At 46.8% G+C, this 15,730-nt stretch overlaps 1 protein-coding gene across 3 annotated transcripts in view; it reads left to right on the top strand.

The window, feature by feature from the left end:
* PACSIN1 (protein kinase C and casein kinase substrate in neurons 1) overlaps nucleotides 1-14,198 on the top strand; it is a 61,408-nt gene extending 47,210 nt beyond the window's left edge. For all 3 annotated transcript variants that reach the window (XM_029572581.1, XM_029572583.1, XM_029572582.1), the window contains exons 5-10: nucleotides 2,911-3,066; nucleotides 3,271-3,446; nucleotides 4,784-4,904; nucleotides 6,188-6,315; nucleotides 7,256-7,446; nucleotides 8,662-14,198. In XM_029572581.1, the coding sequence (XP_029428441.1) occupies nucleotides 2,911-3,066; nucleotides 3,271-3,446; nucleotides 4,784-4,904; nucleotides 6,188-6,315; nucleotides 7,256-7,446; nucleotides 8,662-8,771 (882 nt within the window). In that variant the 3' untranslated portion in view covers nucleotides 8,772-14,198. The remainder of the gene's footprint in view (nucleotides 1-2,910; nucleotides 3,067-3,270; nucleotides 3,447-4,783; nucleotides 4,905-6,187; nucleotides 6,316-7,255; nucleotides 7,447-8,661) is intronic.
* Nucleotides 14,199-15,730: the final 1,532 nt, after the last annotated feature.

The raw sequence follows: 15,730 nt of genomic DNA, 5'->3' as shown, positions 1-15,730 counted from the left end.
ACACCCCATAATGCAGAAGCACCAGACTGTCAATGTTTATCTAGACTTGGACCTTACAGGACTAATCACAAAAGCCTTGATTCACTCAAATCCAGTGTTAGAAAACTTTTTGCCAAAAAGTTTTCTATCATCTTTGATAATGAACCTTTGTGTGGGTATTTTTTCATTATGTGCCTCTGTGGACTAGACCCTGCTCAGAATCACATAATACATATGCGTGAGCCTCATTAGCCCTTTTTGAATACACAGTCCCCAACACCTGGAACTGGGTGGAGCAAGTGATCTGAGCGTGCTGAGACTATGATATTAGTTAAAACTAAGGGCCAGGAGCTTAAAATCCCCACAATGCAGTCATTGCACTGCCTCATTTAAATACCCTCAAAACCATTTACATAGCCCCAACTCCATGGGAATCAATGGGGAAAAAAATTCAAAAGTTTTCATTCCTACTGGAAAAATCAGTCCTAATTAGAAAAATGTTTAAGATAACCCTGGAGTTAAAAGAAAGCTGAATATGGTGGAGCAGTAGCCTAATGGTTAGGTCAGCAGACTGAGAAGCAGGGTAGCCAGAGCTCAAACCCTGCTGAAGCTCCTTCTGACCTTGGGCAAGTCCCTTCACCCTCGATTGTTTCCCTGAGCCCTCTGGGGTCGGGGGAAAATACCTCCAGTACCTGAAGGCAACTTACCTCGAGCGACCAGTGAAAAGGTGTGAGACAAATCCAAATAAATAAATATATGCAGAAATCAGAACAGAACGTCTAATTCCCTTTGCACACTTTGGGGGACAATTTTAAGACAGTGCAGGCAAGGATAAGTGACTGCAGGTATTTTTTTACCCACCGACCTTACTTCCCTTTAAAAGTTGAATCGGATAAAATACCCCCACAGACTTGCTCCTGTTTGGGTACTTTTTCTGATGCAGATACACACAGAGAGCTCCATATTCAGAAGCATTTAGCCAGATAGCCTCATAGCACTTCTGGGTTTATGTATATCCTTAGATCAACCTTTAATTAACCTGAGAGAGGCACAAGGTTCTGGCCTGTTGGTGAGAGAGGAGTAATCTCTAGGGCTCTAGGTTCCTTCGATTGGGAAACACCTCTCTTGTGATGGCACTTGCTATCACAAAGAAAACGCAGAGCATTGAATTGATGTTCCCAAAGAGGATTTCTTTCCTGTAGAGAGAGGGCAGGTTTTGCAACGAATAAGAAAGTCCTTCCCTTTTCCCAATACCATCTCCACTGAATTCCTACCTAGTTGGTTACTTCCAGTAGGACATTGTCCTCTACCCGTCACTAGAATACTCTGGGCTCTTTGCTCTCCTCCCAAGCAAATCCGAATACTGGGCTCCCCAGGGATTTGGTTTCCCACCTTAAGCTTGCTTACAGGACCTAAACTGGACAAATCAAGGTGTTTGAGCTCTGTCCACAAGCCCGCATGACAACGTCCGACGTCCTTGGACGTGCTGATGCACAGATGGAACTGTTCTCATCTCCTGCAGCGTTCTGGGGCAGAATTTCTCTGCTCCTTTCGAGGGAAAGCTCCAGGCTGAGACTAGCTCTTTTCCTCTAAATATATCTCGTCTATTGGTGGAAGAAACTTACTGCACACCCAGTGCGGTGAACAGGAACGTGCCATTCTGTGTGTTGAAGAATACGTTTACCTTTTGGTAAGGCAAATGGCCTTTACATGTATCCTAGAGAAGAAAGAGAGAGAGAGAGAGAGAGAGAGGGATGGGGAGTGGATATGATAGAGAAATCTCAGATTAAGAACATTCTAGAACAAGAGGTCATGCTATAAGACACTCAGCAGGCAGACGTGGGAATAACAGGGAACACTTCTTCATAGAAAGGACAGTGAATGCATGGCTTTTCAGGGAAGGTGGTGGAGACAAAGACAGTGACAGAATTCAGGAAAGCCCAGGATAAGCCCAGAGGATCTTTAGTTATGAAGACTATGAAGGTCACGCCTGAGAATCAGGAAGGGAGACTGTCTGCAGTTTTCATCTGTCGTTTTTCTGTGCAGAGCTGCAGGAGGTGAATGCTGTGTCTGTGGGCGGAGCGGAAGGGGTTAATGATGGTTCTTCCTGCTCACGCTCAATAGCTTTTTTCAGGCTGTCATGTTTATTTTTATTTTTTCTGTTGACAAATTTATCTCATATCTGCTTTTATGACAGTTGCTATTCCAGTTTCTTTCTAGCGATGTGCAGTTGTTTCGGTCATTTTCTAAACAACTATTCATCTTCTGCACTGCGATTTTAATTCTGCTGCTGTGGTGTATGGACTGTCAGGTTTTTAGCGGGCAGACTGGCGTTTTGGCTTAAGTGTCTTGGTACGACTAGGGCGATTACCTGATTCCGGGTCATAAGTTCATTTTAGTTTGTTCTAAGTTGTCTGGGAGTTTCCCAGTAGTGAAGGAGGAGATGAAGGGGTCAGAACTGGCTCCCATGTTAATGCCCTGGTGCCAGATGGTTACCCTATGTATGCCTGCCACACCCTGTGTTGAGGGACAGCCTTATCAATTTCCTAACAGGTTGAGTAAACGTGTTCAGTCATTCTTTTGAAAAGATTGGAGAACTCGCGGGTGACAGATTCAAAAGTGGCTTATTAAAAGAAGTATTGGGCGGGAGGCACCCATCTGACTGCGATATATAGCAGCCGGAGAAAGAGATTACTTTGGCTGCTGTCTGCCTTTTCATCTTCCCGTCAGGGCCTAAAGTGCTGCATGGTAGTAGGACAGGAGAGGAGGCAAAGAGAATACCAAGAGCCATGAATGTGGGGCCCATGGTAGTAAGGCCTGGGGCTCTATAGTCATCAGCTGTGGTGGAGAGCTAGGCACACAGGAAGGGGAGGGTGGGAGGTGGTTTGGTACACACGATGTGTCCTCAGTACCTTTCTCCACCTGCTCCAGGTTGAAGCTGCAAAGAAGAGTTTTCACATGGCCTGCAAAGAGGAGAAGCTAGCCCTGACCCGGGAGGCCAACACCAAAACCGAGCAGAACACTACCCCAGACCAGCACAAGAAGCTGCAGGACAAGGTGGACAAATGCAAACAGGATGTGCAGAAGGTAAGAAGGAACTCTGTCCACGAGCTGGTGTTATCAGGCGGGAACGTCCTGCTCTGGGGCGCCTGTTTCTTTATCAGGGATGGCCTAACCTGGGCGATCCTTTAGAAGAAGGGAATTTACCAGTGACCTGACGTTAACAAGCGAGGAAGTGGCTTGTTGTGTTCTATGCTGGTTCTCTGTGTTCTCTCTTTGCACCCTCCGCAGACCCAGGAGCGGTACGAGAAGGTGCTGGAGGAGCTGAGCCGATGCAACCCTCAGTACATGGAGAGCATGGAGCAGGTCTTCGAGCAGTGTCAACAGTTTGAAGAGAAGAGGCTCGTCTTCCTGAAGGAGGCGCTCTTGGACATAAAGCGCCACCTGAACCTGGCAGAGAGCAGCAGGTACATACTGAGCCTGGGCTGTGGAAAGTGCATGGCAGATACTGGGGGGGGACAGACTGGAAGTGAGTCCTGAGAAAGACGAGCAAAATGATGTGGGGTCTGCATCAAAAGCCGTGTAAGATAAGACTAAAGGAGCTAGAGGAGAGAGGTATGACAGAGACTTTCAGACCCCTGAAAGGAAGCAATGATGCACAAAAATTAAACCTTTCCCAATGGAAAGGAAGCTGTAAGACCTGGGATCACGATATGAAACTCCAAGGGGGTAGACTCAGGAACAACACCAGGAAAGGTTTATTCATGGGAAGGGTGGTGGATGCACGGAACGTCCTTGAATTCAAAAGGGCATGGGATAGGATCTCTAATGGCTAAAGGATGGGAATGAAGAAACGGGGGAACCTCTATCAACTGGGGTAACCTGCAATGAGTGGCAGTTGCTAACCTAAAAAATCAAAACAAAAAAACTTGCTGGGCAAACCGGATGGCTCGCTTGGGCCTTTTACTGGCCATCATGTAGTACAGGGGTGGCCAATTCTGGTTCTCAGGAGCTGCAAATGGGCTGGGTTTTCAGGATATCCATAATGAATATGCATGAGATAGATTTGCATGCACGGCCTCTGATTTAGTATGTTTACTAAGAAATGTAAATAAGGCGCATTCATGAGTAATTAGCTTATATCACCACAAGGTGGTGCTGTTACACCATTGTATGCTAATAGAGTATCACCAGTCGTTAACTTGTACCCCACGAGAGTAAGAGTTGCTGTGGATGTTAGGAAAAAACAATTTGGAGCCTTTGCCTGGAACTCTGGTAAGAATTTCTTGTTGCTGGCATTTCTCTTTGTGAAGAGAAAGCTAATGGCGAAAAGACTTGTTGCTCTGCTGCCAGTGCACCCCCTGCTATTCCAGTATAGAGACCCTACCCACGGCTGTTGCAATGCCCCTCATTCCTGCCCTACAGCTGTCTCTCCAGGCTATCACTGAGACCCACCCCCATAGCCCTGCCAGTTTCTGGTCGTCTCACCGCTGTGTCTTTCAATCTTTTGTAAAATATTCGGGCAGCCACAGAGTCTTGCAGGTCAGTGGGAACAGATTTGAACTGGTTTCCCCCTACACCTTGGGATTTTGCTGTCACCAGGAAACGGTGAGCTCCCGGAATACTATGTGGTGCATGTTGGGTGTGCTGGGCCAGGGTAGGAGACAATGCTGACAGTGTGACCACTAGAGAGGGTAGTGCACGGGCTGCAGGCCCTTCTTCTGTGAGGTGGCCCGGTGGGTGCGAGCGACACCTCGGCGCGAAGTGCACTCAGCCCCCCTCCTCTCTCTGCTGTGTCCTGCAGTTACGCCACTGTGTACCGGGAGCTGGAACACACCATCCGTGCCGCAGACATCCAGGAGGACCTGAAGTGGTTCCGTGGCACGCACGGGCCTGGCATGCACATGAACTGGCCGCAGTTGGAGGTGAGGGGCGGCATGGTTTGTGGGAATATATGGGGGGGAGGGTGCTTCCTTCTTTTATTTGTGGCGCCCCGGACAAAAAGGAGACCAGCAAAATCTCTGCAGGGTGGGTCCACTGCTATATTTTGTATCCCGCTGTTAAATCCTTTTTGTCGTCTGATTTGTAGGGAGGGTTTTTTGGTCTGGCAGTTTCCTCCTTCAGTTTCCCAGTTCAGTTGGAACCAACCTACATTGGACTATGATGCCATGAACCTACATTCACAGCTTTTCAGGAGGTGTCCTCTCTCTGCCCCGCCCCTCTTTTTTTTTTTTTAAATATCCCACCTAGACCAATCATTGCAGTCCTTAGCCAAGGACCCCAGATCACAGTTCCCTCTGAAGCCTGGTGGGAGCGCATCCTGAGTCTGGCCAGTAGGTGTCGCCATTAAGCAATGGCCCTTGGCTGAGGACCGTGACTGCAATGATTGGTCTAGGGATCGTGAACAGTGCCTTCACTGCTTCCCCTTGCCCCAAGCATCTCCCCCCCCCCCCCCCAGCCAGATCACCAGCAGCACAGGGAGAGTGAATGTGTGCTCCTAGTCTCCGCAGCTCCTTTTTAAGCACAAAGTGCGTGGGGGGGGCACTGTGTCCTCACACTGCTACCATTGCTCTTGCTGTCACTGCCACAAAGATGGCTGGGGAGTGGAGGGGGGAGGGGGGATAAGGAAGAGCAGGATCTCTTTGAGCAGCGGCAGGATGGAGTGTCATGCTCTCTCCTCCTCTTGGCTGAACGGTGGTGGGTAAAATGCCAGTGTAATGTACCGGCAAAAAAACATCACAGTCCGAGCCCCAGATACCTACTGTAGATAGATTTCATGAATTCTCATTGGAAACGGACCTGAAGCCCAGACCTGTTTTGGGTCAATGAGGATCAGGGTTTAAATCCGCTAAGGGGTCAGTGGTGCTGGTGAGTGTGAACGCTAAGATGGGTGGCAGTGGACATGGGAAGGGCTGTAGGCAGTGCTGTGTAGACCTGCATCAGAGGTGGGCAAACTCTGTGGGGCCTGGTTTGGAGAGGACCCTGAGAGGTAGGAGGAGATGGGGGTACTCCAGAAATCGGACAACGTCATCACTTCTGGCTTACCAATGTCATTTCTTGCTGCACTGACAAGTATTCCCTGCCATAGGCTGGGTGGAAACCTCCCTGGGCCAGCGCTGACTTACATGATCTTTTAAGGTAGCAGAGGGAGGTGGGTGTAAGACTCTTTTGGACTCTACTTATCAGGATCTCTTTTGCTGATCCGTAGGAATGGAACCCAGAACTGACGCACACAATCACCAGAAAGGAGAAGCCGAAGAAGGCGGGTGAGGGTGTGGTTCTGACCAACATCACTGGATCTGGGGAGCAAGCAGCACAGGCTGGAGACCGAGGAAGGTGAGTGGAGCCATGCGTGAGGTACTGAGCTGGTTGGCTATAGTAATGGGGAGGGGAGGATGAGGGAGGGACAGCATCTTTATCCAAACTGCTTAAGAACAGAAGAAGCGCTAGGCCAGGTCAGACCCAGGTCCATCGAGCCCAGCATCCCGTCCAGGTCACACGTACCCGTCAGATCCCCAATAGTTGATCTATTCCTTGTGTCTCACTCCCAGGGATAAGCGCTGGCTTTCCCAAGTCTACCTGGACTTTTCCTTCAGGAACTTATCCAATCCTCTTCTGAACCCTGCTATGTTACTCGCCTTGACCACATCCTCTGGCAACAGATTCCATAGCTTTATTGTTTGCCGAGGGAAAAAATACTTGCTATGATTAGTTTTAAATCTGCCGGAGTCTCCCCTAATCCTAGTGCTGTTTGAAAGGGTAACTACCCATTCCACCCCTCAATCATATCCCTTCTCAGGCATCTCTTTTCCAAGCTAAAGAGCCCTAATCTGTTTAGTCTTTCTCCATACAGGAGCTTTTCCATCCCCTTTACCATTTTTGTCATCCTTCTCTGTACCTTTTCTAGTTCTGCTATGAATTTTTGCACCCCTTTCTCCTTCTGTCTCTTTTTTTTCCTCTATCTTTGTCTTCTCTTTGGCTCTTTCTCTGTGTTTGGACACCTGATTTTGTTAAGGGGTTTTCCATCAATTTGTGCCTGTGAGAGAAACTTTTTTATAAATCAGACCTCCTCTTTCTTCTGCTCGGTTTCTCACTCTCCCTTCTCCTCACTCCCCTCCTGTTTCCACTTCTTCTCTCTTTTTTTCACTCAGGCTTGCACCTTCTGGGTCCTTTCTCCTCCCCCTTGTTCCTCTGTTCTTCCAGTTTACCTGTTCCCTTTGGTACCTCTCGGCTTTCATGGTGGTTTTACGTTCTAACGCACAATTTCTGCCTGCAGCGTGAGCAGCTATGAGCGTGGCCAGCCATACGCTGCCGAATGGTCGGATGACGAAGGCGGAAATCCATTTAATGCCAATGAGTCCAATGGTGGCGCGAACCCATTCGAGGAGGAGGCTGCAAAGGGAATCCGGGTACGGGCCCTTTACGATTATGACGGGCAGGAGCAGGACGAACTGAGCTTTAAAGCAGGTAAGCTATAGAGGAGACTTGGAGGGGGAGGGGGGGTTCCTGACAGAAGGAGAGGGTACAGATCTGGCTTTTCTCCGTCAACCTGCCAACACATTTTGGAAGCAAGTTTTACAAAGCTGCGCAGCGGTAAAATGTTCCGGTACCTTTGTATCTATGTATCATAAGTACATTTTCAAAGAGAAATTGCGCAGGTAGTTTCTCTTTGAAAATTTTGCTAATGCATAAGTGAATACAAAATTACCGTCGTACTTTGCCCCTGCTATTACTGTGGATAGGGTTAGGCAGGGGAAACTAAACACTAAATAGATGCACATGGTCTTCTCACCCATCCAAGCTACGGCTCTAGAGGTACCTACAGTTAGAGCAGCTAAATCTAGCCACCTAGTTTCACCCAGCTTGAAACCTGCCTTCATTCACAGATTCCCCCACTCGGGGAAACAATGAAGTCCACCCCCCTCTTGGCGGGGTGAATTGTGTTACATGCTGTAAGAGCTCAGATGCAGCTTATTGTATTTCATATTTCAGTTTCATGCTAGCTCAGTGATTACAGTAAAAGAATACTCAGCCTGAATATTTTGCGTGAGCCCCACATTGGGTGCCACAATACGCTGTAACAGGACAGTTTCCAAAGCTATTTATCCGGGTAAATTGGCTTGCCTGAAAACTGCCCTCAGAGCTTCTTAAAAGTATCCATGGAATTCATAACACACATTATAAGCCATATTAAAAAGTGGTGTTCTTGGAAGTTTGGGGGCATGTTTAGATTAGAGGTCTAAAGTTCTCATGAAGAATGGCATTTTCAAATCTGTGCACATACTTTTTCTTACTTTCTGCCATCTGCAGAAAAAGGAGGTGCACAATCCACAGGGGCTTTTATGATCATGTACTCACATATGCAAATTCTCAAAGAAAAATTACACTTATCTGTGGATTTTTCACCAGGTGGGCTACTGAAAATTGCTCCCCCTACAGGAGAACTACTGAGGATGATTGTAGCCATACCAGGTGCATGCTAGAAAAATCAATGCTGGCTGGAAAATAACATTTTAGACCCCAGTGGGTCTCCAGTTTCTTCCGTGAGCATGAAGCTTCCATTGCATTTGTATGCAAGTCAAAATAGCTGGAGACCCACATGGATCTAAACTTTTTATTGTCCAGCCAAGAAGGGCATCTCTTCTTGTTCAGTTACTGGTCTTTCTCTTTAAATCTGCACAGGTGACGAACTGACCAAGTTAGGCGAGGAGGATGAACAGGGATGGTGCAAAGGCCGTCTGGCCAATGGGCAGTTTGGCCTATACCCAGCCAATTATGTGGAGTCTATGTAGTCCCATAGCCTGATGTATCCAGCCGCACTCCCTGCTCCTCCTCTTCCTCTGTAGCTGCCTCCATCTCTCCCAGCTAGACGTCGATACTGATGTGGCATCACCAAGAGCATCCCAGGGAGTTTACTTATCTTCCACTCCAGGTTTTTTTTTTTTTTTTGTGAAAGTCTTTCCTTAGAGGACAGTGCATTTCATGTACTTTTTGTTTTTATAGTCATCTGTGAAACCATAAGTTTGTGCTGTGCCTCACATCCCCAGACCCAAGCCGAAAAGATCAGGCTCAGCTCCCACGGAAGTCCCCTCTCTCTTGCCCCTGCGAAAATTCTGATTTTTTTTTTTTTTTTATTATTGTGAGACAATGAAGGCAGGACATGCTCTCACTGGATAAAACTGTATAACACAGCTGATGGGATGTGACCCATCAGAATACCGGGGGCAAATAATCAAGAAAAATAGATTGATAGCAGATAGGAGCTGAAAAATCTTCATCACGCATAGTAATCGAAAGCATCAGCTGTGGTCCAGGTCTTCTCAGGCTGGCGGTGCTTTCTGGCTTAGCTTCAGTCTCTAATTGAAACTGACATTGCTCTGACTCCTGTTTCATTTAATCTGTACCCTAAAACAGCTACATTCCCGCCTGCAAGGAATTGTGATTGTGGATGGGAAAGAGAACCTGTGCTATAAAGGGACTTTTATTTATTTATTTTTTAAGAGATCCAGGACTTAAGGTAATGACCCAATTCATAACAACATAGCCCCCTAATCGCTGCATGAATTAAGTTTGTGTTGAGTAGGAGGTTGCTGGCTGGACATTTACATTTTAAAGCAAGGCTCTAGGAAATAAGTTAACTGGACTCTAAGGAAATACAAAGCTTTTCTCTCTGAGCTTCTCAGTGATGTATCACACGCTAAGCCACCATCATGGTCCAAACAAAAACCCTCTCTGAGGCACATATTCATTTTCACGACCAGTAAAGGCCACCCCCCCCTCCCCCCCCACACACACACAGACTAAACCATCTACAACTTATACAGTGGCCTCAGCTCCCATTTGTCCTGATTACAAATGGCACAGGTTGGTGGTACACAGAGTACTTAGCATGTGCAAATATCGGTGCCACTGCATCTACTAACCATCCTGTCCTGAATACAGAGGGGATGGACTGGAAATAGAGCGGTGCCTCATGCTGCTGGAGTGCCATGTTCTTGCAAGTAATGTGAAGGGCTGGCTTGGTGCTTCCGCATCTCATTTTGTTTGAGCTCCTGTGAAAAGTTATGGCCATCAGGAGATCTGATCAAGTCAACTGCAATGTACAACGTTGTCGTCTTTTTTTTTTTTTTTTCCCCCACCCCGGCTTTGCATCAAAAATGATGGAGCACCAGGACATCCTCAGACCTTCAAATGGGGCCACAACTGCTGCTGAGAATTTGTCTTGATCTTTGGAAACATCTGAAGGTCCTGGGTTTTACTTGAGGTTTTGTTTTTTTTTTAACAGGGCTTCAGCTTCTGATTCCCTCTTTTGAATCCTGAACCACACGTTGGTGACCCCTGAGCCAGAAAACTAATGGACTGAAATATTTTGTTCTGAGAGAGCAAGAGGAACATTCTGAGAGAATTAGAGGCTTTTCAAGAGAGCAAGCAGAGCGTTCCAAAAGCATGAAGGAAGCATCCCGAAAGAGCAAGGAGGGCGTTCCAAGAGAGCTAGGGAAGCCTCCTGAGAGAAGGGGATGTTCTGGAAGAATAAGGAGAGGGTTTTGAGAACAGGAGTAGACCATCCCAAGAATCCTAGAGCTCCCTCCTTTTCTGTAAAAGTCAGCAAGGTCTCCAAACCCTGATGAAGACCAACCCCTCACCGTTTCCTGCTCCCAAGCGTACATACATGTGCACGCTCTCCCAAACTTCCCAGGGGGTCAGGAATATCTGTCAGTGTTGCAAAAAAAACAAAGCACCTTTTTTTCCCCTCTCTGCCTACAACTGCCTTCACCTGTCTATATCCCACTCCTACCCAACCTCAAAATCCATAGCTGCTCCCAAAAAAGTTAACCAGTGGTTAACAGTTTATTGCACAAATTATTGATGTGACCAATTTTGGAAAATAACCTCTGCAAATGCTTTGCTTTATTATCTTCCAAAACATTGGAACATGACAGGCACATTCTCTAATCTTTGGGGTCTCCAGCAATGTGAAATTTGTCCAGAATCTTGTTGGGGTCTCCCATAGCATAGGGCATGACAGGCACAGACCTTCCATATCTTTTGAATCAACAGTAGCATGTGGGTCGAGAGGTATGGCTTGGGAACCTCTATCTCTTTTAGACTGACTTATCTATCATCTTCTATCTTGATTGAGGTCTCCAACAATGCAGGATATGACAGGCTAGAGTCATCTTTCTCTTTGAAGTCTCTAGGCATATAGAACAAATCCAAGATCTTCCAGCTTGTTAGGGTGCAGAAAGCTGAGAGTCTTTTGTGTCATCAGGGATGTTGGATGTGGTTGGATGTCCTGGGAGCTTCTGTTTCTTTGGGATGTCCAACAGTATGAGATTTAAAAGGTATTTATTTTCCAAGATCTCTCATCTAATTGTAAGGAGTATGATCTTGCTGACAAACCCAATTGTTTTATGGTTAATACTCTCTTCCCTACATCATTCACCAGTGTAGATTCATAGATTTCAATGGCATCATCCTGTTTATCAGAATGACCCTGTTTGAACTATGAAGAGTTATAAAAGTTTCAATGATGGTTGACATTGGAAGGTATGGGGCAGTGCAGGACCGGCTGCTATGTTCCAGGTTCTCCTGTCTTCTGGTGGGTGAACAGTAATATGAGAATGAGGGCTAGGAACAAGGGTTTCCTATCTCATATCTGATTACGTGCAGTGTGGGAGATGAGACGTTTGCTCCAAGATCTCCCATCCCATGGTGAGTGACCAGTAATGAGGTCCCAACACTCTGCCCACAATCTGGATGTATATCACAAGGTCAGCTATGTTGGCTTACAAATTTACCGAGCCTGTAAAAGTGAAGAGATAAATGACAATGTGCTGAATGGGTCATGATCATTTGGCTAGAAAGGAGGAATGGAAGGGTACGAGAGTGGACATTACGTGCACTTTTATTGAAGTAAATCTAGATTACGTCAACATCCAGATGGGAGGAGTTTTAACCCACTACCTCCATTCAGCAATGCCAGTTACCTCCAGCCCATAAGTGGCATGGCTTTTGAGACTGTGCCAACTCTTATCTAGTTCTCTTTCTTCAGCACTCTGCAATGTGGATTAAAAAATGTCAGATTACAAATCCCAGAATATTTTGTGATGGGAGCTGAAAAACAGCACTAGCTCAGAGAGGTTTTGATGGACTGGAATTACTTAGCTGTAGGTTTGCTGCCAGCTCTGGGACCTATTTACTACTAGCGTTCATGCCAAATTTAGTGCTTAGTGCATGTTAAAAGCACGTTAATATACATTAGCAGTAATATGCACAAAAGTGTTACCAATAACACTTAAAAATCTGGCAGAACATGTGGCCAAAATGAATGAGCTGCATGGCTTTGCATGGAAAGGCAATCACCCCAGCTCATTATTATTAAAAAGGCTTAATGGAGATCACAGTAACCCTTACAGTCTGCGTAATCTTCAGAAAGTGACCTTTAGTAAATCCCACATTCGCCTCAGGTTACTAACGCACATTTCTATTGCACGTTAATATACAGGTCAATATACAGGCTCCAGCAGGTCAGGCTGAGACAGGCCTGGGTTTCCCCACTGCACGCATGGGACTCATAACTCCAGCTCTTCTAAAAACATAAAGAGTGGTCTTAACAAACCCATGCGTGCAATGGACTGGTTCAGCCTGTCCTTGATGCCATGGAGCCAGTAAGTCCCTGCTCTCTGGCCGCTCTCTTTCTCTGGTCCCAGAGCATTCTCCTTGGTCTTCTTTTCAGGGGCCTCTGCTTCCTTTCTCATAGCCATGATTGCTATTGAGGGTAAAGGCATCACCTGCCAGGCCTCCTTTCTGCTCTTCAGAGGGGTTAACAGGACAGGAAGGATCTCACAAACTGCTGAGCAGAAGAACAAGTCTCCTTGCGCTCTGGCATGTTCGGATATCTTCTTTAGATAGATTACAGTTTAAAGTGGAAGGTCATGCAGTCACCTCAATTTCTAGAGCTTTGCAGGTAATGATGTCAAGCATGTAGGAGGAGCCATGAATAAAAGGCAGCCTCAGAGGGTGTCGGGGAACAGTAATTGTACTGTTGCTGTAACTACTATGCAAAAGCTTCAAAATGTTAGGAATCTGTGTCTGAGAAAAGAAAGCTGAGATGTGCTGTGATGGTCCAAAAGATTCCTCTCTGCACATTGGGCAGTGACAGAAACGAATGCTTCTGTGTGGCCAGGGGGTTGGCAGCTGGCTCCCTTTTTCTCGGGCCTGGATCAGCCTGTCCTTGGCCATTGCTTGACTCCGTGGCAGCATTAGCGAGAAATCACAAGGCTCTCCAGAGGCAGTCCTGTACTTGGCAGCTTGCTGTTACCCTGCGGAACTGCAGGACTCCTGCACTGGGCCTAATCCGGCACCGGTCGCACTTTGCCGAATGACATGGAAGTATCCGGTGAACCTACCCAGCAGATCACCGAAATCGAGAACCTGCCGTGGCCCCTGGGGAGAAGTAGTTTTATTTTCGAGACAGGACCACACCAAGAAACTGGAAAACCTTAAAAAACAAAGAGCTGGCAGTTTATTTAAGAGAGATATATATATTTATTTTATTTTTTTTTTTTTAATTCCTCAGTAATGTATTGAGAGCTGAAATGGCTCTGTTTCTTTACTGTAAGGGTATTTGGTCTCCCTGATGTGTAAAACTTCTGGAAAAAAAGTGCAATAAAAAAGTAGAAAAAGAAGTCTGTTCTGGGGGGGGGGGGGAGGCGGTGGAGGATAAAAGCAAGAAAAGGGAGAACCTTGTTGTGTACCTGAGAATAGCAGAGTCTACAGTTTGGCCACAGGAAAAATGTGAACATAAAACATTCAACCAGTTACTCACAAGGATTGTGGGGACATTCCCCCCCCAAAAACTGGAGTTTCCTCCTTTCAACGACGCCTTCCTTTGCTTTCTCCAAAAGGTGGTCCAGGCCACCACCACCTCCTGGTAGCCCGGACGTTCCTTCACGTTTGCTCATGTGAATCATCCTGAATGTCCTTCCTGCGACAGGATGCGATGTCACCAACCTGTCTCATCTCCTGGTGCTTCTCTTCCGTTTTGACCAACGCTTGTCGAGCATCAAAGGACACCATTGTACCTGCCGTGAACCCACTTTGTACATGACTGTGTAATGTAAAGAGATCTCTACCTATACATATACCTATATATATATACACTTATAAATATATATATTGTGATTGTATTATTGTGGATAAACACTGACTGCTCTCCAGCCACGCCTGTTGCTTCCAGTCGTACAGTACGTGCCCGTACGGATGTAGCTGTTGCAATCATGGTCCTTGAATATTTCTTGAAGCCGGTGCTTGTTTTCCAGAAGCGCTATGTACCCAGTACCGGTCAGTAGTCCAGTGCTGGGCTCTCCCACTTGTAAGGTTGGCTCTTTTACTCTGCGTGGGGATTCTGCCCATTTTCTGCCACCATGCCTTGCAGCCCCCAAGACCTCCAGGTTCCCTGCGTTACGGCTGCTCAGTGACTTCCAGCTCAACATCTGCCCACTTTACAGGTTGCCATCACTTTTTTTTTTTTTTTTTTTTCATCTTCTGATGCAACGTAGTGGAAAACACACTGCAAGGCTCCAGATTGTTCTCATTCCTGACTTCCAGCTGTCAGGGATAGCTCATGTGAGAGAGATGTCATAAAAATTCACTCAGATGCATTGAAACTCTTGAATTTTATGTGCCTGACAAAGTAGAATAATTATGTTTTTATTAATGGTATTGCTGCTAGAACTCTGCGCCGGAGGAAAGAAATGGAGACAGGAAGTTGGATATCCTCGTTTCCCAGAAAATCCCCACATACAAGGGATTTGGCTGGTTGAGTAGCGCTAGACATTAAGAGAGCGATATTCAGTGCCACTTAGCCAGGTAAGTTTGGACTTCTCTAGCTAAGTGGTGCTGTTTCAATATTTGGCCACTGCTTAGGCGGATAATTATTTAGCTGGCTCAATATCTATCTGGCTAACTGAACGGTGGGATGAGGCGTTCTGGGGCAGAACGAAGGGGGTCATTTTCAAAAGCGATTGCATGGGAAAAGGGACTTTTTGCGTGCAATTACTAAATTGGGGCGGAGTCGGCCCCGGAAGAGGAGGAGTTGGAGCGGCACCGGGGCCGACGCTGTGGTCACATCGCTGGCGGTGAAAGGTAAGGACCCTTATCGCTGCCAGTTTCGCTCCGACTAACTACACCTTTTTATGGTGGTGTTATTCGGTGCGAAAGCCGGCAGCCAGCACACCGCGGTGGTGCGATGGCTGCCGGCTTTCGCAGGCCCGCCCCCTCCCCCCGTTACCAGTGGATTTTCTAAGGTCTGTGACCTTAGAAAACGCAGGCCTAAGTTAGCCGGATAGCGGCTGAATATACACCTCTAAGTATAGTATCTGAGTTGTCTGCTCTCAGGGGAATTTATAGGAGCTGCTGTTACATGATAAGATTTCCAAATGTTGGACTTTCAGAGACAGGGCGGGTGAGAACTTATTACCATCCATTCTGTTGTTCATCTGGTACTTGGAGAGGGAGAGATGACGCAACACGGCAACCACCAAGGCTTACCTGTTCTCATCTCGATTGCAGGTGGCTGCCATCTAGTGGCCAGAGCTAGTATTTGCATGCAAGCCTCCGTACACAACAACGTGTATCCGGCTCATTCTTGTGTCCTCTCTTAAAGCCAGCGTCGGACTATTCCAGGGCCGCTTTTTCCATGCTGGGAAGAAGGCGGGCCTTGCTTTTAAAATTGGTTTCTATCACTTTG

Source organism: Rhinatrema bivittatum, chromosome 12 (assembly GCF_901001135.1).
Source record: "Rhinatrema bivittatum chromosome 12, aRhiBiv1.1, whole genome shotgun sequence".
Classification (NCBI taxonomy): domain Eukaryota; kingdom Metazoa; phylum Chordata; class Amphibia; order Gymnophiona; family Rhinatrematidae; genus Rhinatrema; species Rhinatrema bivittatum.
This window is presented reverse-complemented; position numbering and strand designations above follow the sequence as displayed.